This window comes from Grammomys surdaster, unplaced genomic scaffold (assembly GCF_004785775.1).
Source record: "Grammomys surdaster isolate TR1022 unplaced genomic scaffold, NIH_TR_1.0 166, whole genome shotgun sequence".
Taxonomy (NCBI): Eukaryota; Metazoa; Chordata; class Mammalia; order Rodentia; family Muridae; genus Grammomys; species Grammomys surdaster.
The window spans coordinates 14,864,747-14,889,185 of NW_021604614.1; the positions used below are offsets into that span (position 1 = coordinate 14,864,747).

Here is a 24,439-nt window from a genome sequence, read left to right on the forward strand (position 1 = left end):
GATGTGTGCTCAGGAACCTCAGTTTAGGTCACTTCTGTTCACTACATAAGCCTGTTTCTCTGACCCAAATTCTGGAAACCCTCTAATCTCATCAGTGTGTCTGCAATAGAAACCTTAGGAAGCTGTTTAGATGCTGGGCTGACAGTTGATGCTGTGGAGAAAGCAAGAGAGCTGCCTTGGGCCTGGTAAGATTCAGGGAGTAACACTGTTGGGAACGCTAAGGACCCTGGGGCTGGCTAAGCTGTGGTGACTACTGCTCCTGTCCATCTGGGAATTTTGGCTGTGACTATGGGACCTCTGTGGTTTCCACAGCAACTGTGACTCTGCACAGGACACATGATCCTGCCACCATAGCCATGATGACCACTGAGGAAGCTTTGCTCAGCCATAAATACTTGAGATGGAAGCCTACTTCTGCTTTTTAGTTCTACAAAACAAAAACAAAAACAAAACCTATACAATAACTGTTCTATTAAACAAGTTGAAAAGCACTAAACCACTAAGGATGAGGTGTGTGACAAGATCTGGCTTTGGGCAGTCTCAGGCCCCCAAGCAACCTTACTGCAATGGCTGTAGCACACACCTGCAAGTTGCTGCATGCCTTCCTACTTTTCTTGCCTTCATGGAGCGGAGAACTTGCAAATGACACACATACATATGAACCTGAAATTTATTTTTTCTTCAAGAGATATAAATAAATCTAGTACTTGTCAAAGTAATGAGTCTCTTAGAAGGCAAGTGGCTACATTTCCCTGAACGAGCAGTTGGAGAGCTCCTCCTGACTTCACCCAGAATTGCTACTGACACGGTCCTACACTTCCTTTCAGCTCTTCAGTCTGGGGTATGGCCAGAGGAGAGTCCACTCATGTGAAACAGTCACTCCCTGGATGTTCCAGTTCCAGAGCCTCAAAGAATGGTGGAAGAGCTGGAAGCAAAGGCAAGAGGAGACTCCGGTGGGTTTGGGCTTCTGCTGTAAACTCTCTTCTGTGAGCACAGCAGTGGGGTCTGAGTGTCTGCGTCACGGCGAGGCTCACACTTTATCTGCTGGAACTTGCACTGTGTCCAGCCATAAATGCCGCAGTTGAGCAGCCCCTGGGACGCTGCTGTGAGAGCCTAGAGGAGATGGAGAGTGGGGGAGCCCAGCCTTCAGTCCTGTTAAATCTTTATTTATAAAGCATGGTCACACATCGTGTGTGTGTGTGTGTGTGTGTGTGTGTGTGTGTGTGTGCGCGCGCGCGCGCGCGTGGGGGGGGTGGGGAGTCCCTCCTATGTGCGATGTTCTCACTTGAGCTACTGAACTATACCCAAGCTCACACAGACCCTCTTGACATTACACCTTGCTGTAGACAGCACACGGCTAGTTAGACTGCTTAGTGGATACATGATGGCAATACAGTAGCTTCAATTATGGATCCATTTCTCAGAGACCACCGTTCCAAATCAGCACAGTACAAAGGTTTTCCTCTGATAATGGAGGACAGAGGACAAGCATCCTCACTGTCCGCCACTCACTGGAACAGTTTGAGCCATTTGATTTGCTCTGGATGGGGAGTATTAGCATTGCTTGTGCCTCACTGTGCACAACCTGTGAGAGCTTATTCAACATATCCAAACAAAGCTGCCCAGTGCTCCACACCACACCCAGAAGTACTTGCACCTTTGTGAAGATCTTTATGTTTCTTACAAGCAAGCATAGAAAAATCACATGTTCTCTTTGCAATGCACAAAGACACACAGTGAAGGAAAACTGTGTTCTAAGATGGTAGGACAGGAGAACAGGGCACAGAGGTTCAGACAAGAGATGGTGGCTTTGGAAGGCATTACCTGGAGCACAGAGAAGGCCATGTGCAGGGAGGTCTCCTGAGGCTCGGTCAGCTTCATGATCAGCAATGTGACAGCTGCAAACACAGTGTGTGAGATGCTGTCAGCTCTCAGTGCACGTGCCTGAGCACTTCCTGGACAGAAGCTACAGCATGCTGAAGATCACTGCTAAGGTTAACCGACTGTACAAGCCTCTGAGCCTTTGGCCTTCGATTTTTAGTCCTTACTGATTAAAACTTGCAGATTAATGCCCAGTGTAGTGGTGCACGTCTTTAATCTCAGGACTTGAGACAGAGGCAGAGATCTCTGTGAATTTGTGGATCTCTGTGAATCTGAGGCCAGCCTAGTCTATATAATGAGACCTTGTCCCAAACAACAAAACCAAACCAAAATAAAAAATAGGTAAATAAATAAAATTTACAAGCTGGAAAGGAATATGCAGTTAGGATTTTGATGAGATTGTTTTGTCTGACCAACCCCACAGTCATCTTCTTCATCGCCAACTCTTCTGACTAAGATACTAACCTGGGCCCCAGCAGCACACAAAGGCCACTGGGAAGAAGCACACTCGCTGACCCACAGTGTGAATCACTGCCCACTGCTCACTCTCCAGAAGGCCCATCGACTTCACAAACTTCTTATATAACATCTGGGCACGGATGAGTAAGACCTAAACATGAGCGTAATCATGAAGAGTTGGCCTGTGGCTTAGTAAACGTTTTAGAAAGCTCACTCTAAAGGAGCCATGTCAGGAAAAGCCATCTTCCTACCCTCACCCTGAAAGCAAGCTCTGGGGAATTGCCCAGACCCAGAGTTTCACTTAGAGAAACAGATAGGAACCAGACTTTTGGTTTTCATGTTCAATAAGTGAATATCATCGACCCCAGCTTTCCCCAGGCCTCAGACAAATCACAGTCTATACAGAAGGCGTGTTGTTTTCTTGTGGAGGTGGGACTGGTACACGGTTGGTACACACTCTACTAATGAGCTACTGTCCCACCCAGGGAGCTAAGGGTAAGTTCTAACTAGTCCATCTCTTGAAATGTCTGATTAGAGATTCTCCTCGCTCGTTTTATGCTTAATGAGGTCCATTAGTGCGAAGGCTGAGCTTAAGTTCTCAACTCTGAGCAAAGAGAAGTTTTAGGAAACCTCTCTCATCCTTACAGGGAATGCAGGCTGTTTCTCCCCATTCCCCAGGGATCTGCTAAGGATGAGCCAGCTGAAGAACCAGGCAACGTTTCAGAAACACAACATTCTTATTTTCTGGGACACAAACAGACAATAATCTTGGTAAAAAATCTTACCAAATCTGAATAGTTGTACTGACAACTCAGGTCCAAGGTTTAACACCCCAAAGGCTTTAATGAACATTCAGGATTTCAACTCTAGTTTTTGTTTTTTGTTTGTTTTTATCCTCAGAGGATCAGGCATGGTTTTGCCCTCCTGGTCCAAGTGCTGGTATTGCAGGGGTTTCCTACAAGATCTAGCTGGCTATTGTGTTAAGTCGGGCTCACTGTTTAGGCTTCCCCAACTCCCACCCCTCAGGACCCCCCACCTCAGGCTATCCTCCTGCTTTACCTCTGAGTTTGGACTGTATCACAACCAGCTCTAGGGCATTTTTAACTCGAGATAGTTGATTGTTTTAGACGTAAGCCTAGAACTGTCAGAGTGCCTAGTCTGAGCAGACTCAACTCTCTTCCCAGCCAGTTCCAAATATAACCCAGCATTCACTTTATCCTAAATTGTAAAGTAAATGACTGAGTCAAGCTCCTGACATAGTTTTGCACTGTCCCCATGTCAGGGGCCATCATAGGAAAAGCTAAGAACTAGCAGGTGATCTTCCTGAGATGGCTCTACCTTGGATTAAAATCTATGATGGTTCTGGTAGGCATGGCCCAGGAAAAATCTATTTTAGGAAAGATTCCTACTATTAATATGTTTTTCCTATTATTATTAAATATATAATTATCACTAGGCATTAGCCCACCCTTTTGAACAGACCTCTATGGGCCTATATAGACAGATAGATAATAATTCTATAGAATTCCTAATTTGATTCAAATAATTTTAGGAAGAAAGTTTTTAGAGACAGTCTTAGTTGCTAGAAAGATTGAATAAAGTTAGAATCAGGAAGAGAATGTGCCCACTCCTCAGAATAGTAAGTAAAGTCTACATAATAAGAAACACAATGAGCTTCCATAATCACACTAATAAGAGAAATAGACTTGGGACAGTTTTGTGTTCAAAGAAAAACATTTAGGGCCAAGGATCAAGTCACAGGTGTGCACCCTGATAAGGCAGGGCCATGTAAAACCTGTTGCTTTGAACTTTTACTGAGCATGTTATGATGAAACACTGCTTTGAACTTAATATCAACACCCTTCTGTAACTCCCATTTTATGTAACATTTTATCTCTGAGGTAATTTTCTAAAGAATTTTTTGTCTAAGAAGGCATAAAAAGACCAGAGAAAAGAGAGTTGTTGGTTGTTGGTTGAATGGTTTAGCTTGGGGAGCTTTACCCTAGTCACCTATCCATCCATCCATCCATCCATCCATCCATCCACCCACCCATCCATCCATCCATCCATCCATCCACCCATCCATCATCCATCCATCCATCCATCCATCCATCCATCCATCATCCATCCATCCATCATCCATCCATCCATCATCCATCCATCCATCCACCCACTCATCCATCCACTCATCCATCCATCCATCCATCCATCCAAACATGTATGTCTGTTTGTCTATATGTCTGTGTGTAGAGTATATGTGTGTAAGCATGCATATACTTGTGGAGTTGATTGTGACAGACGGTCTGGCCCTGGCCAGAGTGTGGGTGTTTGTTTGGATGTATATGTGTCTGAGCATATTTGCCTGTATACAGCATCTTAATTCTTTTCCTTTCCTTCCTCTCTGGTTCACAAAGAGTTAACCAGTTTATCCAGAGAGGCTTCTGGCTGACTCAGAAGAAGGAGCTCCAGCAACAAATCCTTTCACTTCTCCCCTGCTGTTTTAGGATGAGGTGCTCAACAGTTCCTCACTCCAGAGGAATTCAGACAGGCCTTTAGTGACTGCAGCTAAGTGACTTAGACTTAAGACAGGAAAATGTTTTATTATACAGCAACCCTAAATATCTATAAGACCAACTCTTCCCCCCACTCTTCCCCCTCCACTGCCTCAAAAAGAACCAAACAAGAAAGAACAACAGCCGGGGCTCCTCCTCCCCACAATCAGATCTTGTTCAAGCTCACTAACAGAGAGGCTGCAGAATGAGTCTGAGCTGTCGGTTGACAGTGTGCACACCCTACACTAGGGCTAAAGTCCTTGCTTTAATTCTGTAACATTCAGTGGTACTGACTGAGTAAATGATGATGAGGACTGAGCCAGTTCACCCCAGTTAAACTAACACACATGCACATGTGGCTGAAAGGGAAGGACAAGGGTGATTTCAGGCCAGGTGTGGTGGTATATGCCTTCTATACCAGTACTTGGGGACAGAGGCAGGTAGATCTTTGTGAGTTCGAGGTCAGCCTGGTATATACAGTGAGTTCCAGGACAGGTGGACTAAAACATACACACACACACACACACACACACACGCACACACTTCTCCAAATAAAGAAAGGAAGGAAGGAAGGAAGGAAGGAAGGAAGGAAGGAAGGAAGGAAGGAAGGGGGGAAGGGAGGGATATGCTGTCATTATCTGGAAAGTTAAAGTGTGGGTCCTATGTCCCAGACTGTTACTTTTTACCTGTATAAAGGACATATCTGAGTTGTATGAGCTTTCTGCTCTGGATCTTCATGAGGATCAAAGAAACATCTTGTAGGCATGTTCTTTTAATTATTTTTTCTGAGAAGGATCTCATATACAGCCCAACTGGCAATATGGTAATACGTACCTGAAGATGACCTTCAATTTCTGATCCCCTGCCTCAACCGCCTATGCTCTATTCTACCAACTGGGCTACAATCTCACAGCCCCTTCCTTAGTGCTAGGACCACAAGCGCGCCTTGCATCATTCCAGCCTTGAACACTGCTGTCTACCCAGCAGACGGGATGGTATATTACCGTGATGGTGAGGAAGCTGAAGGAAAAGCTGGCCAGGAAAACAGTAACGCCATAGAGATAGAGTGTGCTGCACACAGACGTGTTGGTGGAAGGCTCAATTGTAGCTGATGGTGGTGCGTGCATTAGGATACACCTGGGAAGAGAACCAATGTACAGGACAGCGCTACAAGACAGGAGACAGCCGGGTGGTGGTGGAGCACACCTTTAATCCCGGCACTTGGGAGGCAGAGGCAGGCGGATCTCTGAGTATGAGGCCAGCCTGGTCTACAGAGTGAGTTCCAGGACACCCAGGGCTACACAGAGAAACCCTGTCTCGAAAAAGAAAAAAAAAAAAGACAGGAGAAACGCAACAAAAAGTGAACCTCACTGCTGTGATAAACACCACAACCATAAGCAATCTGGGGAGGGGAGGGTTTATTTGGCTTACACTTCCACATCTTAATCCACTACTGAATGAGGCCCCAAATGTCAATCACTAATGAAGACAATACCCTAAGGGCTTGCCTGCAGCCCTGTTTTATGGAGGCATTTTCTCAGCTGATGCTCCTTCCTCCAGCAACTGTCAGATTAATATAAAACTAGCCAGCACAGTGAGTAACTATGCTTCTCATGTTCCTGCCTCTTGCCTGTTGTTGAGGGCTGTTCCTTTTAACATATTTGTAGCCATTTTGTATTCAGTCTCCAATTTGCTCATAAAGAGAAATTAAGTTCAGTCTCTCAGACTCCACTTCTCAGAAGCAATTATCCATAGCTGACACTGGGGAATGCTACTAATAAGCCTAAAAGTTATGGCTGAATCACCTGTATCCTGTTATCTCAATGTCTAAAATTCCCTGTTCACCACCTCTCCACCCCACTCTGTACCCCAGTCAGGACCAATCAGCTTAAAGGTTAGCTGATAATACATTGTCTAATTAGCCAAAAATGTTGTATCACTTCACCGTTTGCCTTTGAACTTTTGAACCTGTTTTTTCCTATAAACAGCCTGCCCTGAGGACAGACTGGTGCCACAGTTAGGTTTTTCCTTCCTATGGTCCGAGACACTCAGTATAACGGTGCATTCAATAAACTCTTCTTGCTTAAGTGAGATTGGAGTATGTATGGTTTATGTGGTGATTCCCAGACCCCAGTACCTGCACCTATAACATCGTGCTCCTTCCCACAGATGAGCTATCTTGAAGTCATGTTTTATCGTATGTTTCCTCGTGTCTCTTCAGCATGACTGCATCTCAAATGTCTATAACTCATTTCCAAAACAAGCAGCTTTAGATAGGTGATGTGGAGGCGCACGCCTTTAACCCTAGCACTTGGGAGGCAGGGCAAGTGGAACTCTAGTTTGAGGCCAGACTGATCTACAGAGTGAATTCTAGGATAGTTAGGGCTGCACAAAGAAACCCTGTCAAGAAAACAAGTGAAGAAAAAACAAGTTTTTGTTTTTATTTTTGTTTTTGAGACATGGTCTGATGTAGACCAGGCTTGCTTTAAACTAAGTAGTTCAGGATGATCTTGAGCTTCTGACCTTCTGTTGCTGTCCCCTATGTGCTAAGGTTAAAGGTGTGTACCACCACACACATTCTTTGCAATGCTGGGATCCAACCCAAGTCTTTGTGCCAGCAACCATTCTACAGCTGACAAACAGACTCTTTGGCTACAATGTGTGTAGAACCCACCCACTTCACTCTGTTATAGAAAAGAACCAATGAAAACCAGAGAGGTGGTCCTTCCTTACCTGTGGCTCTGGCTGAAGTTGTGGAAACATTCATTGACGTTGCCCAAAACGAACACAGGTGTCATCAATAGCAGCAGCAGCACGCTGGGAGGAGAACACTTACTGTGCAATCATCCAGAAATGTCCATGCCCTTCCCGCAACCATGTTACTTCACCAGCCCCCAACATACGTGAAGAAAAACACTGAATACTATAGCCATCCTCATTTTCTATTCCCTTGGAGAACTAAGGTGGGAAATTGATTTTATATAGAAGATCTTGAGTCTCTTTGGAATTATAGTCAGATAAAAATCTAAAGGACCTCAAGGTGGCCTGTGGAGTTGGCACACTCAGTAAGAGTTGCTAGCTATACAAACATGAACACCTGAGTTTGACCCCCATGAAAAAGCCATGAAAAAGCAGGGCATAGTTGTCTACCTGTGCCCCTGGGGCTGGGGCAGACTGGTCCTCAAAACTCACTGGCTAGGTAGTTTAGCCAGCTTGTACACTCCTGCTTCAGTAAGAGATACTATCTCAACAACCATGGTGCAGGGTGAGAGCCTCAGCACCTGTGGCTTCCACGTGTACACACTCCTCACGCACACGTGATGAACATATGCCAATGCACACACAGTCTAAATAGGAAGAAAGAAAACAAACTGAAGTCTAATCGAGTCTGGGTGTAGTAATGCAGGCCTGTAATCTTAGCATGAAAGAAGCTGAGTCAGGAGGATTTGTGTCTGAGGCCAGTCTGAACTACATACATAGCATGCCTTTGTATCAAAAAAGCAAAACAAAGCAAAATTTACTTGAAAAAAAATCTAAGTGAAAGAAAACTATGGAACAAGTGTGCATGGTCTCCTTCACACTGCAATGGCCAGGTTAACCCCTTCCTTACCTGTCCATGTGCTTACTCTTTAAGCGGACAGCTGTTTATCCACTTAAATACAGCCATTGATCGTCCTAGAAGGGATTTGGGGCAAAAGTTATAAAGTCTAGAGCTGATGACCACTACTTTGTGTGAAATCTAGATCCTTTCTGGAGTAGAATTCCCATACAGGGTCATAGCTTGAGATTTGGGTTCACAGGGTTAAGTGTTTGCCACATAAGCTTGGGGATGGAAGGGGGGTACAGTGGGATACATGGGTTACCCAGAACCCACACAAAAAGCTGGTGGATATTAAGGCCTGCCTGTTATCCTGACATAGGAGACAGATATGAATACCCAGAATAAGGCACCTGGTCCAGCTAGCGGGTATGCTGAGCCCTGAGTTCAGTGACAGACTGTCTCAATGTATAAGCTAGAGATTGAGGAAGGAAAGACTGACACCAAGCTCGGCCATCACATGCTTGCATGCATGCACACATGCATGCACCCACATGCACAGACACCTATACACACACAGAAATGCAAAGGAGAGGTTTGTTCAAAGCCACACAGGATTGTTATAGAGTTGGAGCTAATATCCAACCAGGGAAGGAAGGAAGGACTCCTTGCTCACATGTTTGTTGCTTCCTATCTGTAAAGATACAGGAGTGATGATGGTGTTGAAGAGTGACAGGCCATTTGTTCCCTTGCTACCTTACTAGGAAGAACAACAATCTTACCTTGACAAAAGGAACATTATGTGACCACCTTGACAAGCATAGTCTGTCACCTGTGAAAAGAGCAGGTTGAAAAATGCTAGGACCAGTGCCAAAGTCCTTACAGCAACGGCCACCTGTCAGTGTTTGCTGCTCCTGTGACACGTTGTTTATAGAGTCAGTCAGTCCCCTTGGTACTGGAGATAACAGTGTTTTATCTATATTACTATGCTAAAAACAAACAAATAAACAAACAACAACAAAATCCACATAGAAGCATCCGGAATTTAATCAAGGATTTGAGTGCTGAATCAAATTCTCTAAGGAATAAAGGCATTCATAAAATCATAGGGTTGCTTTTTTTCTTTTAGATCCAGAAAGGTCTAGATGAATGAAGCTATGCATAAGTCAACCTGTATAAAGTATTAACAGGCCAATGTTGGCATGACAGAGTCGAAGGGGCCCTTGAAAAGAAACCAGTGCATTCTAGAGGTCAGACCATTTAAAATCTGGAGACCTAACAGCTCCGTAGCTAAAGCACCTGCTGAGCAAGCACAGGAACCTGAGTTCAGAGCCCTAGCACCAGGCAAGAAACCAAGCACAACAGCACGTGCCAGAAGCCCTAGGACTGTGGAGAGGGTGGGGAAGGCAGACAGATCCTGGAGGCTGCATGGGCTAATCAAACTAGCACAGATGGCAAGATCCAGGTTCAGTGGGAAACAATGCCTCAAAAACAAAGAGCAAAAAAGGTGGCGAGCAATGGAGGAGAGCAGCAGGGGCTGACCTCTGAGTTCTACACACTGAAGCACAGGCACACAGCTACACATACACTACATACACAACTTGTTTGATTACATAGTGTGGTGGAATATGTACTTGTTATAGAAAAGTCATGGGTTCAAATCCACAGCACTCCCAAACAGACAGACAGACAGACAGACAGACTAATGAATACTTCCCACTTGCATCAGATATTGTACGATTTACAGCAGCATGATTGCTATGAACTCAGTATTATAATGGAAATATTCGTGGCCTTATGGGGTTTGCAGTTCACACTCGAGCAGCTGAGCCCCACGATTCTGAGTGAGTGAAACCCTCGGAGCTGCTGTGCTTTTAGGCATTCATCTACCCAAAGCTAAGGAAGAAGATGCCCAGCTCTTCCCAGTGCTTTCATTTCAAGGACTCCAGTGTTATACAGACAAGCATGGGAAAGTGTAGGAAGCCACAGGTCCTTCCTAAGTGCAGAGACCACGCAAGCTTATGTTACAGAATGCCTGTGCCTGTGGACCACTAGAGTAAGCAAAAGAAAATGGCAGCAGAGTGGAGTTGTACAGGCAACCACTACCTACACAGGGGTTACGTGGAAACTAACACTGAATCAAATGAAAAGGTCAACAGCTGCCAGGCATGATGGCACATGCCTCCAAGTCCAGAGTGTGTAAGGCAGAGGCAGTGGGATTGCTGCAAGTTAGAGGCCAGTCTAAACTTCACAGCAAGTTCTAGTCCTGCCCCAGCCAGGGCTCTGGAGAGAGCCTCTGCCTCAAAGCCTGAGGCCCCCACTCAGTTCCTTCATTTTGCAGCCACATTACAAGTGCTCAGTGGTCTCTCAGGGTGGCTGCTGGGAGAAGATTGCTTATCACCAGTTGTGATGTCACACTCCTGCAGGGCTAGCTAGCACTTGGAGGGCAGAGGCAGCAGATCTCTTCAAGGCCAGCCTAGTGTACACAGAGAGTTCCAGGCCAACAATTGGTACTTAGTAAAATCCTGCCTCAAAGAAGTGTTTTTGTTATTCTGAGAAGTGCTGTTGACTGGCTGTGTATAGACTGTAATACCTTGTTTAGGATGTCACTTACGGGCACTTTTCATGTTAAATTTCAGTGATTTTTCACTTGTCCTTTGAGAGAGAAGGGGGGACCAGAGGAAAAAAAAGAGAGAACATTCTCTGTTCCGAACCCTCCTTAACAGTGCACACCTTCTACTGACTTTCTTCAGCCGTTTAGATGACATTTCCACAGAGCACAGCATGTTGGTGCTGCAAGGGGGCACCAGGGATTACACAGATTAATACTTAACTTTAGGATAAAAACTTGAGGCCTAGTTGCCTTTTCTATAGAGTGAGTTGTGAGCCAGCAGAGGCTACATAGCAAAAGCCTTTCAAACAAGCACAATAAGAGAAGATGTACCCACGGCTGTACAACAGATGAGTGACCCAGAACAATGCACATATACTGTTTGCTGGAAGCAGACTATGAAGAGGTTGAAGCGGCCCTCTAAAGCTAGCATTCACCGTGTGCGTGAACTCAACCTTTGGAAGTTAGCTAATACACAATGATGTCTGTTGTCTGGTCACCTGCAGACACTGACTTCACCCCTTGTAAACTCTGCCTCCCTCCTCATGATGCTTTCTGTGCTGTTCAACAAAAACAGAGCAAAGTCCCGTGTGCAGAACAGACAGACACAGAAACAGATTCAGACTCACTACAACAGACAGACTGAGGACAGAGACAGAGGGAACGTGCAGTAGAGATTTCGGATCTGGACTCGGTCTTTTTAAATGACTGCAGAGGGAGCTGTGTTCACCTGCATTACTGATGACTCTGAGCTCGTCGCTGACGCTCTTACGCCTCACGTCCTCCCACTTACTCACACAGCAAATACTCACTGCGCTGTCTCATGTGTCCACTGGGGGACTTTCCTATGGAATATGCGGGTTCTAGGGAAAGGGGACAGTGGCTTTCTAGATTGTTTATATCATGCTCTTAACAAAAGGTTACTTTTAAAAAACCCATAAAATAATGAATTTTGCAGATACGAGATTAGAATATTTAGTAAGGTGTTTCGTGTTAAAATGGGCCTGTGTTTTGTTGGTAAGGGTGCCGAGCATTCTAGGAGCCCTGGGGCCAACTCCAGCCTCACACAGCACGTTGAGTAGTACATTTACAGTCCTAGTACTTGGGAAGTAGAAGCAAGAAAATTAGAAGTTCAAGGTTATCCTTGACTATCTAGTGAATCTGGGATCAGCCTGGGCTACATGGAACCCTGTCTCACAAACAAAATAACAAAAAGATTAAATTAAGTGTGGTGGCATACCCTTTTAACCCCAACACTCAGGAGGCAGAGGCAACACTCAGGAGGTCTCTGTGAGTTTGAGGTTGAGGCCCAACTGCTATACATAGTGCATGCCAGGGAAGTCAGATCTACACAGAGAGACTCTGTCTCCAAAAACAAAACAAACAAACAAAAGATTTAAAAATGTAAAGATATTTGAAAATAAAAACTGAGAAATGACAAGTATGTCACCTGTCATCAGTGATATTCTCAAAGCACCAGAGATAAGAGGCTGCGGTTTGGAGTCCACATATGTAATCCCAGCACCTGGGAGGTACAGCCAGAAGGGTCAGAAGCCGAAAACCAGTTTCCGCCCATTCAAAGCCAGCCACACCTACATGAGATCTATCTCAAAAAAACTAGAGTAAAAAAGTAAGAAACTCAATGTACTACATGATGAATATAAAGAATGAAGTAGAAAGAATGAACTGTTTATACATTGAAAATGCATGACCTTTAAAAACACTGTGCTGCTCTTTGTTCTCTGGGCCCCCTCTCTGGTCCTCCCTCTTCTTCTCCCTCTCCCCCACGGGTCCCCATGGCCCTGTCCATTCTGCTGGTCATGTTTAAACCACTGCTTTCTCTCTCTTTTCTAGACTCTTTCAGAAGCCTCTGGTTGTACTCTCCCTCATATCTACAGTGAAAACTTTCCTCTCTATCATAAAAAAGTAACTGAAAGCACCATGCTAAATGAAAGCAAACACACGAATGCATGCACATAGGCACACACATACAGCATTATTGTTACATGAAGTATCCAGAAGCATGTCTGTAGAACGGGACATACATTTGACTGCCTGGAGCAGAGGGTGTAAAGGACTTAATGGTATGTATCTTGAAAGATTTCACTGGAGAAGGAACTATCCTGAAATGGGTATGATGACTGTACGACTTGACAAGTTTACCAAGAGGTGGATCACCACACTCACAACAGACAGGCTGTGTGCTGTGTAAAACACACACACACACACACACACACACACACACACACACACGGAAGAACCCAGACACTGTGGGCTTGGTCTTCTCTCTTCCTGTAATACTGGATGCTTCCTGGCTTCTGACTATCATAGAAGCGTCCCTCCACCTCTCTGTAAACCAACAGCTTCACTCACACACATACTGAAAAGACACAGCAGAGCAGAACACGCTCCTTTGATACGTCACACTGAAGCCTGAGTCAGCAGATACAGCACCTGCCCTGCCCTTCCTCCTGACCTGTATTAGTGACACTGAAGGGCGACATGGAGCTCAAGATTTCCCTTCCGGAATCAAACAGGAATGGCAATAGTGTCAACAGTGTTCCTACATTAAAACCTTTTGTGGGAGTCAGGTGTGGTGGCACATGTTTTTATTCCCAGCATTTGGGAGGCAGAAGCAGGCAGATCTCTGTGAGTTCCAGGACAGCCTGGTCTACAGATTCTGTGAGTTCCAGGACAGCCTGGTCTACAGATTCTGTGAGTTCCAGGACAGCCTGGTCTACAGATTCTGTGAGTTCCAGGACAGCCTGGTCTACAGATTCAGTTCCAGGACAGCCAGAGCTACACAGAGAAACTCTGTATTGAAAAACAAAATGAAACAACAAGAACACCGTTTGTGTGGCAAGGGCGGAGGAGGAGGTGATGCTGACAGGAGCGATGCTGACAGACGGACACCGTGAAAACAGACTGCTGTCAGCTTCCACACTCACTCATCGGTCACTGGGCACCTGGGACGGGCTCCCCCTGGCTCCAGGCTCCACATGATGTTTTACCTGTGCAGCTGAGCTCCGCTCGCACTGGCCGTGCTTCCTCCTCAGCTCTGTGTACAGACACCAGATGTAACTGACGGTGTAGAGGAGTGACGCAAGGTAGAAAATCTAGGTGAGAGTCACATGGCCACCGTCAGTGTCCCATTCCAGCTTCCTTAATCCGTTATTCTCAGGTGAGACCCACACCCCACACCACTCAGCTTCACCTCACCTCTCGGAAACACAGACACCACCCCCTCCCACCAAACCACTCCACTTTCAGAAATCCGTTTCTACTGTGACTTTCAATTTGTTTATTGTTGTTGTTTTCATGTGTTGCAACTCACTGCTAAGGCGTAACCTACCATGTCTAGACAGCTTTCCTGAACTTGGTGCAAAATGGTGGATTCCCTTCTCTTAGCGGGGCTTCCCCTACTCCGTCCTATCTGGCGAGCCTGACCCCAATCTTCTACCTGAGGAATGTCACATAATCCTTGGCAAAATTACAGGTTCAACTTCCTCGAATATCTCTCCATGCAAATGAGGTATCCCTAGAACCTTAAGCCTCAGCTAATGAAAGGTCACCCTAAGAAGAACCCCTTCCCACTAAGGTAAGTACGTGTATGTGTATGTGTATGTGTATGTGTATGTGTATGTGTATGTGTATGTGTATGTGTATGTGTATGTGTATATGTATATGTAGCCCTTGATTCACTCCAAATAAAGTACATGTGCACAAGGTGTTTCATTGTCTATCATCTTAGAGGGCTGCTTTCTAGAAGAGCTGTAACCCTGAAATCCTCAGAGGCTGTCCTAGTGCTCACTCTATAGACCAGGCTAGCCTCTTGATTTCACACAGATCCTCCTGCCTCACCTCCCATGCTTATGCACCACTCCAAGTTTATGGAGTACTAGGATTGAAGTCAGGGCTTCCATGCAAAGCAAGTACTCTGTCAAGTGATATATCCCCAGCAGTGATTTTAAAAGATTTAAAAAAAAAAATCAGGTACTAGAAGGATGACTCAGCAGGGAAAGGCAGTTACTGCAACCCTGGTATCAGAGCTGAGATTTGGACTTGAAAAGTGGGAGAACTGATTTTTGCAAGTTGTCCTCTTACCTACACACACACACACACACACACACACACACACACACACCATGGCACATAAGCTTAGATAGACAAAATAAGCAACTAAATGTAATGACATTTAGAATGGGAACTGGAGCGCTGACTCAGTTAAAATGCTACTTGTGCAGGGGACTTCAGTTACCATCACCCATATCAGGCATCTCAGAATTGTCTGTAACTCCAGCTCTAGGTGCTCTGATACCCTCTTCTGGACTGTATAGGCAGCCTCACAAATGTGTGTGTCTGCACACACACGCTTACACACACACAAAAAATGTCTTTAAAAAGAACAAGAGAGCTAATTCATAGGATAGCAGAGAATCCACATGACACCATGTAGCGGGTGAATTCATGTTACAGTTAAAGTACAGGATTCACACTTCAGCCTCATAGAAGCAAAACCTGGAGCTGAGGAGACAGCTTACTGGATAAAATGTTCACCACACCAATATGAGAGAAGTTCAGATTCCCAGCACCTACAGAGCTACAGAGGCTGGCGAGATGCCTCATCAGGTAGACCCAACTGGTACCAAGCTTGGCAATCCTTGGGACTTACATCCCCCCCCCACACACACACGATGTGCTCCCATTAGAGAACAAAGACAGAAGAATCCCAGGATCTCACTATCCAGTGAGTGAGGTCTTGTCTCAATGAATAAGGCATAAAGTACAGAGGCGGACAGGACAGCCAAGGTCTTCCTCTGGCCTGCACATGCATGTGCGTGGGTGCATCATGTACACATGTATGTATCTGTGTGGGCACACACAGAGAGACAGACAGATAGACAGACATAATTAGCCTAAGTAACTCTTGGAAACAGTATCTTACCCATATAGAAAAAGAAATCTGAAACAACACAGAAGGTCCATTACTAAGGATAGTGCCTATGGGCCAGAGTGTGGACTGAAATAGCGGTTGCCAGGGCGACAGGAAGCAAAGCATCTGACTGCCAGCGCACACTGAAGAGTGATGGGATGATCCACACAGGGTCTGAAGAGAATCACAGTGTCTAAATTAATTAGGGAGGTGTGCATTTTGGGGTCTACACTGCAGAGGAAAAGGTGAGTTGATGACACCAAAGGAAGGGATGAACATGGGGCTATATACTGAAGGTGGGTGAGGCCATTTTGGTGTTTCAAACCCATAGAAAATAAAGGTAAAAATGTACCCCCAAAAGAAAGTTAATAAGTTTAATATAATAGGTTATATTACGTTAACTTAATAGAACAGTGCATGCACACGCACTATCAACATGTATACTTGGGAAGCAGAGACAGGATGGTCCTGAGTTCAAGGTTATCCTAGGCTGTTACATAATTAATACACCTTCCCAGAGAGAAATCCCTAAACACACTTAGAGGATGATAAAGAAAAATCCCTTTAGTAATAGCACAGGACTGGCTTTGACTAATCCAGAGAAGAGGAGCAGCTTCAGACAGGAAACTACCGGAAGCTACCGGCCTATACACGCCTGAGGCTGATAATTCCACCTAAGCTGCTCTCTTCAAATCTCTTCCAGGTCCTGACCTCAGGTTACACTTTGAACAGCTTAAAAAAGGATGGCAGACTGTAAGACTGGCCTCTTAGGCAGACATGAGATTAAACAACAAAGACGATGCCAGCGTCACTTAAAAGACACCAGCACTGTTGTTCTTTGCAAACAGTCATTACCCAGGGTCATCCCAAGACTTACCGACAGCAGTGACCCCAAGCTGACACCTTGAGCTCCCTATTGGAGATAAATTCTTTGATATGGGGAGGGGCCTAATGGCTGGTTGTAAATCAGGGTTATCTCCTTTTGTTTTGGGATTGGTACCTAATCAGGTCAGTCTTGGTAAACAGACATTAACAGGCTTTCTCAGCAGCCCTGAATTTCAGCTCGAGTCGGTGTGGTTCAGTTCTCTCTAACAAGCAGTGGTTGTACACTCATCTCCAGGCATAGTGCAGGCAGGGATGCCTTAGCCAGACTCTACTCTGTGTGACTTAGTATTCCTAAGCAAAATTTTAGTGAATCCTTTATAGCATCAATTTTGTTACTTCTGGTTTCTCCTGCATGGCTATATAGTACAAATTCCAGGCCAGTTGGGCTACATGAATAAAACCCGATCTAAAAATTCCAAGAGAGTTAGAAGATGACTCAGTGGGTAAGGGCAGGTGATCTGCAAGCAGAGGACCTGATTTCAAATCCCAGGCACACACATGCTTGCACTGACACGTCACACACATGCACACTCACTCATGGACATACATCTAAAAGAGGGAAAATGACAGGAGGGGAAGGAAAGAACAGTAAGCCAGTAAGGTAGTTTAGGTCTGTAATCAGAGCACTTGAGAGGTTGAGGCTGAAGGACTGCTATGAGTGAAAAGAAACCTGCTTGGGATACAGACTGAGTTCTGTTCTAGCCCGTTAGTGTGAGATCCTATATTAAAAGCAGCAACAAAAAAACCCAATACGTAATTTCACTCAGAGACAGTAGAGGGAGCCAGAATACCATGAAACAGATTCCTGAATTGGACAGCTGTCAAACCTTCCTCTCCTTAGCCTGAAAGACGGAGTCAGAAGTGTGGATTATTATAGTCAGTGCTCACACCTTCAGTCTCAAAGAGAATCATCAAGTCTCCTGCTCTGCTTTGTCAAACCCACCACCTTTATTCTTCTGAATCCCACCAGACAAACACCTATTTAATTACGACCCCATGAGGAAGGCAGGAGAGCCTTTCACAACGATTACATTTGCACTTCAGGCCTTTCAGCAGAGTGCATGCTAACATCTCGTCCAGATTTTATAAGAGAAGTAAAGCTTTCTCTCTTTTTAAGATGTATTTATGTATTTAGTGTGCACTGGTAGATTGCTGCACGCATGTCTGTGAGGCGTCAGATCCCTGGAACTGGAGTTCCAGACAGAGGGGAGCTGCCATGTGGGGGCTGGGAATTGAACCTAGGTCCTTTGGAAGAGCAGCCAGGGCTCTAAACCACTGAACCATTTCTCCAGCTCAAAAGTAAAGACTTTAAAAGAGCTTCTGAAAGGCCCATCAAGCATCAGAAGCTACTTTTCTTCTACTATTAAATTAACAACTTACACTAAGGCCAGGAGAAATGAGCTGCCTGCCCACATCTTCCTCATACTTGGTAGAGTATATCCAAATGTCTAATTTCAGAGTCTTGACTTTCTGTGTGTTTTGTAGGGTCTGTTTTTGAGGCAGGGTCTCTTGTCTTCTAGGCAGGCCTTGAGTTCACAATGCAGGTAAGCACAACCTGGAACTCCTCCTGTCTCTACTTCCAAAGTGCTGGTTACAGACATGAACCACCAGCCCTGGCTCACAATCTTGGTATTCAATGAAGTGTCATGTGGTGGCACATACCTGTAATTCTAGTGTTTGGAAGCTGAGGCAGGAGGATTGCCACTTGTTTGAGGCTGGCTTGAGTTTCACAGTAATCTCCACATCAGAGAGGCTATGGGATCCTGTCAAATAAACAAATCTTGATATTCTTGATAGCTTATTTATAAGATGAATGCAAGTAAAATTAATTCTTAGTAAAACTAATTAATTAATTAAAATAAAATTAATAATTAATTAACAAAATTAATTAACTAAAATTAATTAATCTATTAAAATTAATTGTCCTTGCCTTTATCAAGGTTCCCATGGAAAAGTCTTCAATAAGTATTTACTTACTCTAATCTTTTTGTCGATTATGTCAAAATCTCAATATTTATAATGCCTTCAATGTTGAAAAGCTTTTATACTGCTTTTATATTTAAATTAATTGGAGGACTCCTCTCACAAAACAATGATAATATTACTAACCCCTCACAACAGAGGAGACACCAGGAGTGCTGACCACACAGACTTGTCTCCTCAACAGAGGTGATCTACTGTTTACCCCAGACTCAGCCTCCTCACACCTTCAACCTGAGTGTTGTTTCTTGCTCAATAAAACCCATCCTTATGGGAGATGTCACTTGTATGGCCTGGGTAACTTCTATGATGTCATCTGCGTGGCAAAGGCCACTTCCGGACTCCAGCCATTCTCTCTAGACTCTTATCTGTCTTGATCACTGTTTCTGAGCCAAAGAACTCATCTTTGAAATATGTCAAGGCTTTGCTGCAGCCTCAGGACTGAGTAAATTATCATTAGGAAACTCTTTTCCAGAGTTGTGCAGTGCTTAAATATGGCTAAAGTAAGCCAGCCAGGGTCAGACGCTGGAAGTCTGAGCCAGCACTGGCCACTAAGTCTTGCTGAATCTGACTCCCTTCTTGACTCTCAAGGACTCTCCAAGGCTTTTAGAATGTAGTTTCTCATTTGCTGTTTTACATATTAAATGTATTAAATGAGAAAACAAACAAACAAAAACAGACTGCCATAGGTTCTCTCAGTGCGAGTTTGCTGGCAGCCAACCTGTTTAACTGTGAGTAGCTGACGGAGTTTTGAGAACCAAAGCACAGATGATCAATACGGTGCCCACTGGGAGCACAGAGCTTCTCTGAGGCTCTCCAGTTGCTAATGACAAGGTGTTCTGCTTGCAAGGGAGGTCTGACTGAGGCAGAGTGGGTCAGAACATTTAGCTGGTCTCTCTTTTTGCTAAGCAGGCTGATCATCAGACTAAGAATCAGCTCTGTTGAGCCAGGACTGCCCTGTGGAATCTTTAATTTCTGTGGCCTTGGTGAAGGTGAAGGAATCACACCTGTGAAATCTTTTCAGTAACAATTTAACTTTACAAGAAAAAAAAAGTAGATAGCTAATAAGTATAAAAGATGGAGCTGGGCAGTGGTGGCGCACGCCTTTAATCTCAGCACTTGGGAGGCAGAGGCAGGTGGATTTCTGAGTTCGAGGACAGCCTGGTCTACAGAGTGAGTTCCAGGACAGCCAGGGCTACACAGAAACCCTGCCTTGAAAAAAAAACAAAAACAAACAAAAAAAAGTTTGCCACTACCTACCGCCCAGCATTGTTGCCTTTTTTTTTTTAAATTGGATATCTTCTTTATGCTGTTTTGTTTTTTGAGACAAGGTCTGTGCATATAACTCTGGCTGTCCTGGAACCTACTAAATAGAGCAAGCTGGCCTTGAAGTCAGAGATCTGCCTGACTCTGTCTCCCAAGTATCACATACTATACCATCCAGTCTGAAAGGATGGAATTTCTGTCAGGACTATGTAGTTGCAAACTCTACACTTCACCTGCAAGCCACAGACATCACGCCATGTGGTGTGCACCCCAACTGACATCTCACATCAGCTCACTAGCTCTTTTAAGAAATAGAAACCCAACACTTCAGGACACCCATTTGTGATACTGTCATTGTCCTCTGCCCTTGTTTCTACACAGCAGCTGTTCCTGCCACACAGAAGTCTGAGCAGAGCACTGCAGTGCTTGCCGTCTTTGGGAAAAGACAGAATTTGTTCCTGAGCCTAGGCTTGCCCTAGGGGACAATTTAAAACAAGCAAACAGCTGTCTACTGAGGACTCTGCAGCATCTCCGACTATGGAATGGAGGAGGTGTGCAGGAAGAGAAGAGGCATCACTCACACTTGACTCTGGCACCAGAAGACCTGTTCACTGATTGGGTGGCTGAGTTGACAAAAAAATAACCCTTAGAAAACCCCAAATATCCTATTAATTAAAGCAAGAATTCCTTCTGATAGCTGGGTTCTCTGAGCACTTGGCTTCCTAGTAAGACCTGGTACAGAGGACTAGGTCTGAGTCAATGTTGACTTCCTGTGTTCCAGCTCAGTTAAGTGGACCCAGGCACTCAAGCTGGACCAAGCCTGTCTTTACAGCTAAGGGCTCCATGAACAACTCCCATTATCTCAGTCAGATTTGGGCACAGCGGTCACATGACTGAGCTACACAAACAAAAGGGGAACCAACCCAATTTCTACCCCATGTCCATCTATCCATCTGGCAGAGAAGGAAAAAAATCAAAACCCTGCTGCTTCCTGAAGCTTAAGCAGCCTATCCCAAGAGCGCCATCCACAGGCTGGTGACAGAGCTGCTCTAAGAGAACACGGAGAGCATCCACACTGATGATATGATAATGATGCTAAATTTACTATTTAGAGGGTTTTTTTGTTGTTGGCTTTTTTTTTTTTTTTTGGTTTTTCGAGACAGGGTTTCTCTGTATAGCCCTGGCTGTCCTGGAACTCACTCTGTAGACCAGGCTGTCCTCGAACTCAGAAATCCACCTGCCTCTGCCTCCCAAGTGCTGAGATTAAAGGCGTGCGCCACCACCGCCCGGCTATTTAGAGGTTTTTTATGTGTATGTGTGTTTTGCCTTCAGTCTGTGTCCACCATACTTGTGCTTGGTCCCTGGGAAGCCAGAAGCCTTGGAACTGGACTCACAGGTTGGGCACCTCAGTGTGTACTGAGAAAGGAACCAGGCCCCTGTGAGGATGAGTGTTCTCATCCACTGAGCCATCTTCCCGGCACCAAGAACCTATCTTTGAGATCATATTTTACCAAGTTTCTTTTTCCTCAAGTGATATTTATTTCACAGACTTAAGTGATATTTGTTTTAATTTTTTTTCTTTCTGTGTAATAGCCTGGACTGTCCTGCAGACCAGGCTGTCCTTGAAGTCATAGAGATCCACCTGCCTCTGCCTTCTCAGTGCTGACATTAAAAGCATGTGTCACCACACCCAGTTTTTTTTAAAGGTTTTTAATCACCAACACACAAAGTTGGGGACATTATATCACCTCCCAGGGAATTTATTTGCATTCGTCTGTAAAATTATGAAACCTAGACACCACTGAGCTCCTTGGCATGTCACATAGATGTCCTAGACAAGCTGCCGTTTCCTACAAGTGGAATGAATGCACTTCTAAGGGAGGCTGGGGACCAATGCGACACAATAGCATCAAGGCAGGAGACAGAAGCTCATGCTGAACTGATGTCATAACACTTGAATTTCTAGTCTGGCAAGCTCAAACGAGAACTATTAACTACGACCCTCCACTGAGTTTTTTTTAAGGTTGAAAGTATGAGCTAGTAAGGAGATTTAGTGTGTGTGGGTGAGGAGTGTCACACCCTTAATCCCAGCACTAGGGAGGCAGAGGCAGGCGGATCTCTGAGAGGCCAGCCTGGTCTACAGAGTGAGTTCCAGGACAGCCAGGGATACACAGAGAAACCCTGTCTCGAAAAACAAACAAACAAACAAAAATAACAAAAATGAGATTTGACATAATAATGAACAAGTGGCAGAAAGACAGACGTAAACGTAGCTATTCACTCAGACTGAATGCAAGGCAGTGGCCAGGCTCAGACCATGCAGAGGACGACACGCAGGAGAAAGTAAGTATTCTCCCAGAGGGAGTGAGGTGCTAACAGCCAAACATGGAAGTGTAGGGCTTGAGGGCTCTGATGTCCTTGTGGAGAAGCTCCAGAAAGGGCAAAGTACCCCAACTCCCAAAACTGCAACATGGCCCAGGAGTAGTTTTTCTTTCCTTCCTTCCTTCCTTTTTTTTTTCTTTTGATTATTTTATTTTGGAGACAAGGATTTTCTATGGAGCCCTCAATGTTCTAGAATTCACTAGATAGACTAGGTTGGTCTTTAACTCACAGCAATCCTCCTGGCTCTGCCTCCCGAGTGTTGGAACTAAAAGTATGTGCCACCACATACTTTTGCAGTAGCTATTTTTAAAATTAAAAATGATAAAAAAGCCTATTGTATCAAAGTATAACAATAATCAATGTGTTTGCATTTCCATTCTCTGATCTGAATTGTACTCAAATCTGAATGGTAAAGTGTTGGCTGAGTCTAGGGGTGCTTACCTCTCCAGCAGTCTGCAGGTTATAGCAGATGCTGTCCTTGTGGGTTGCTGCAGTTCCATATATGAGTGCCTTTATGAGCCAGCAAATTCCCAGAAGCAAGTCAGAGAAGCTCAGATACAAGAGTGGCTTTATCTGTCAAAAGCCACAAAATCTTCATTTAGTTTAATGATGTCCTGCCTATGGACAGGGGAAAACAATCCCATCTATAGCCGGGCGGTGGTGGCGCACGCCTTTAATCCCAGCACTTGGGAGGCAGAGGCAGGTGGATTTCTGAGTTTGAGAGTTCAAGGCTAGCCTGATCTACAGAGTGAGTTCCAGGACAGCCAGAGCTACACAGAGAAACCCTGTCTCAAAAAAACAAAACAAAACAAAACAAAACAAAAACAAAACAAACAAAAAAAAAAACAACCCCATCTATAAAATGAGGGCCGGTGCTTTCCTGGCACTTACTTTGAAGGCTAAGTCACAACAGTTCAAACTCAACAGAAAGAGATGGCTCACCTCTGCAGCCTTCTGTGGGTTCTGGAACACGATGTAGGTGATAAGTGAGCTGGAACCTATAACACTGAGAGAGACACAGACCACGACCATTACATCACAGTGGTGGTAAGACTCTGACTTTTACTGTTTATTGACATAGTTGATATAAAATATAGCACACATGTTTTTTACCGTAGAGTGCTTTGTAGATTTGTATGCCATCTTGTTTCGGGCCATGCTCATCTTTCCCACTACCATCCCAATTCTCTCAGGATGTAGCCTTGGATGGCCTGGAACCCTCTGTGCAGACCAGGCTGGCCTCAAACTCAGTGGCCGTCCTAACTCAGTCCCAAAGTGCTGGGATTAGATGTCAGCTGCCATGGTGTCTTACAGCACTCACCACACAGTGCTGAGAGTGCTGAGGTGAATGCCTGATCAGGCTGCCTGAGCAAGTGCTCACTTCAGATGACTGCTCTCCTTCCCTCCCTCTGGTTCTTGTTTTTACCTTTTACCAGGTGTAGGTGTGGTGAGCAGTCAGAAGAGGGAGGCTGCTGTCAGCCTCCATCAGCTCCACTGAGTTTCTGAGACATGCTCCCTCTGTGAACCTGAAGGTCTCAGATTTACAGATTGGCTAGCCTCTACCCCCTATCCTGCTTCCCGAAGCTGAGCTAACAGGTTGGGAACAGCACACATGGCTTGTCATGTGGCTCCTGGGGATCCCAACTTGGACACTCATGCTCAGGAAACAAGCACTTTATCCACTAAACCATCTTCCCAGGCCCCCGAGTTTACGAGTCAGGAATTATCAACATAGGAAATAATTTCTAACTAAAAAGTAAAACGCAATCTTCAGGAGTAGGAATATGTGGAGAGCTCTCCAGTCTGGTCATGAGATTTCATCAGTCATATGATATGAGACTTAAAAAAACATACCTCAGAGTAGCCACAGCAAACTGTATCCACTGTATTGCAGGAAAAAGCTAGAGAGAGAGAGAGAGAGAGAGAGAGAGAGAGAGAGAGAGAGAGAGAGA

At 44.8% G+C, this 24,439-nt stretch overlaps 1 protein-coding gene across 3 annotated transcripts in view; it reads right to left on the bottom strand.

Moving 5' to 3' along the window:
* Positions 1-906: 906 nt before the first annotated feature.
* Positions 907-24,439, bottom strand: part of Tmem116 (transmembrane protein 116) — a 34,846-nt gene continuing 11,313 nt past the window's right edge. The window contains exons 2-11 of one of the 3 annotated variants that reach the window (XM_028766185.1): positions 24,342-24,388; positions 23,430-23,493; positions 22,929-23,060; positions 14,053-14,157; positions 9,213-9,262; positions 7,626-7,709; positions 5,897-6,029; positions 2,347-2,491; positions 1,825-1,898; positions 907-1,113 (exon numbers count right to left, since the gene is read on the bottom strand). In XM_028766185.1, the coding sequence (XP_028622018.1) occupies positions 907-1,113; positions 1,825-1,898; positions 2,347-2,491; positions 5,897-6,029; positions 7,626-7,709; positions 9,213-9,262; positions 14,053-14,157; positions 22,929-23,060; positions 23,430-23,493; positions 24,342-24,388 (1,041 nt within the window). The remainder of the gene's footprint in view (positions 1,114-1,824; positions 1,899-2,346; positions 2,492-5,896; positions 6,030-7,625; positions 7,710-9,212; positions 9,263-14,052; positions 14,158-22,928; positions 23,061-23,429; positions 23,494-24,341; positions 24,389-24,439) is intronic. The other 2 variants (XM_028766186.1, XM_028766187.1) reach the window with 2 other exon arrangements.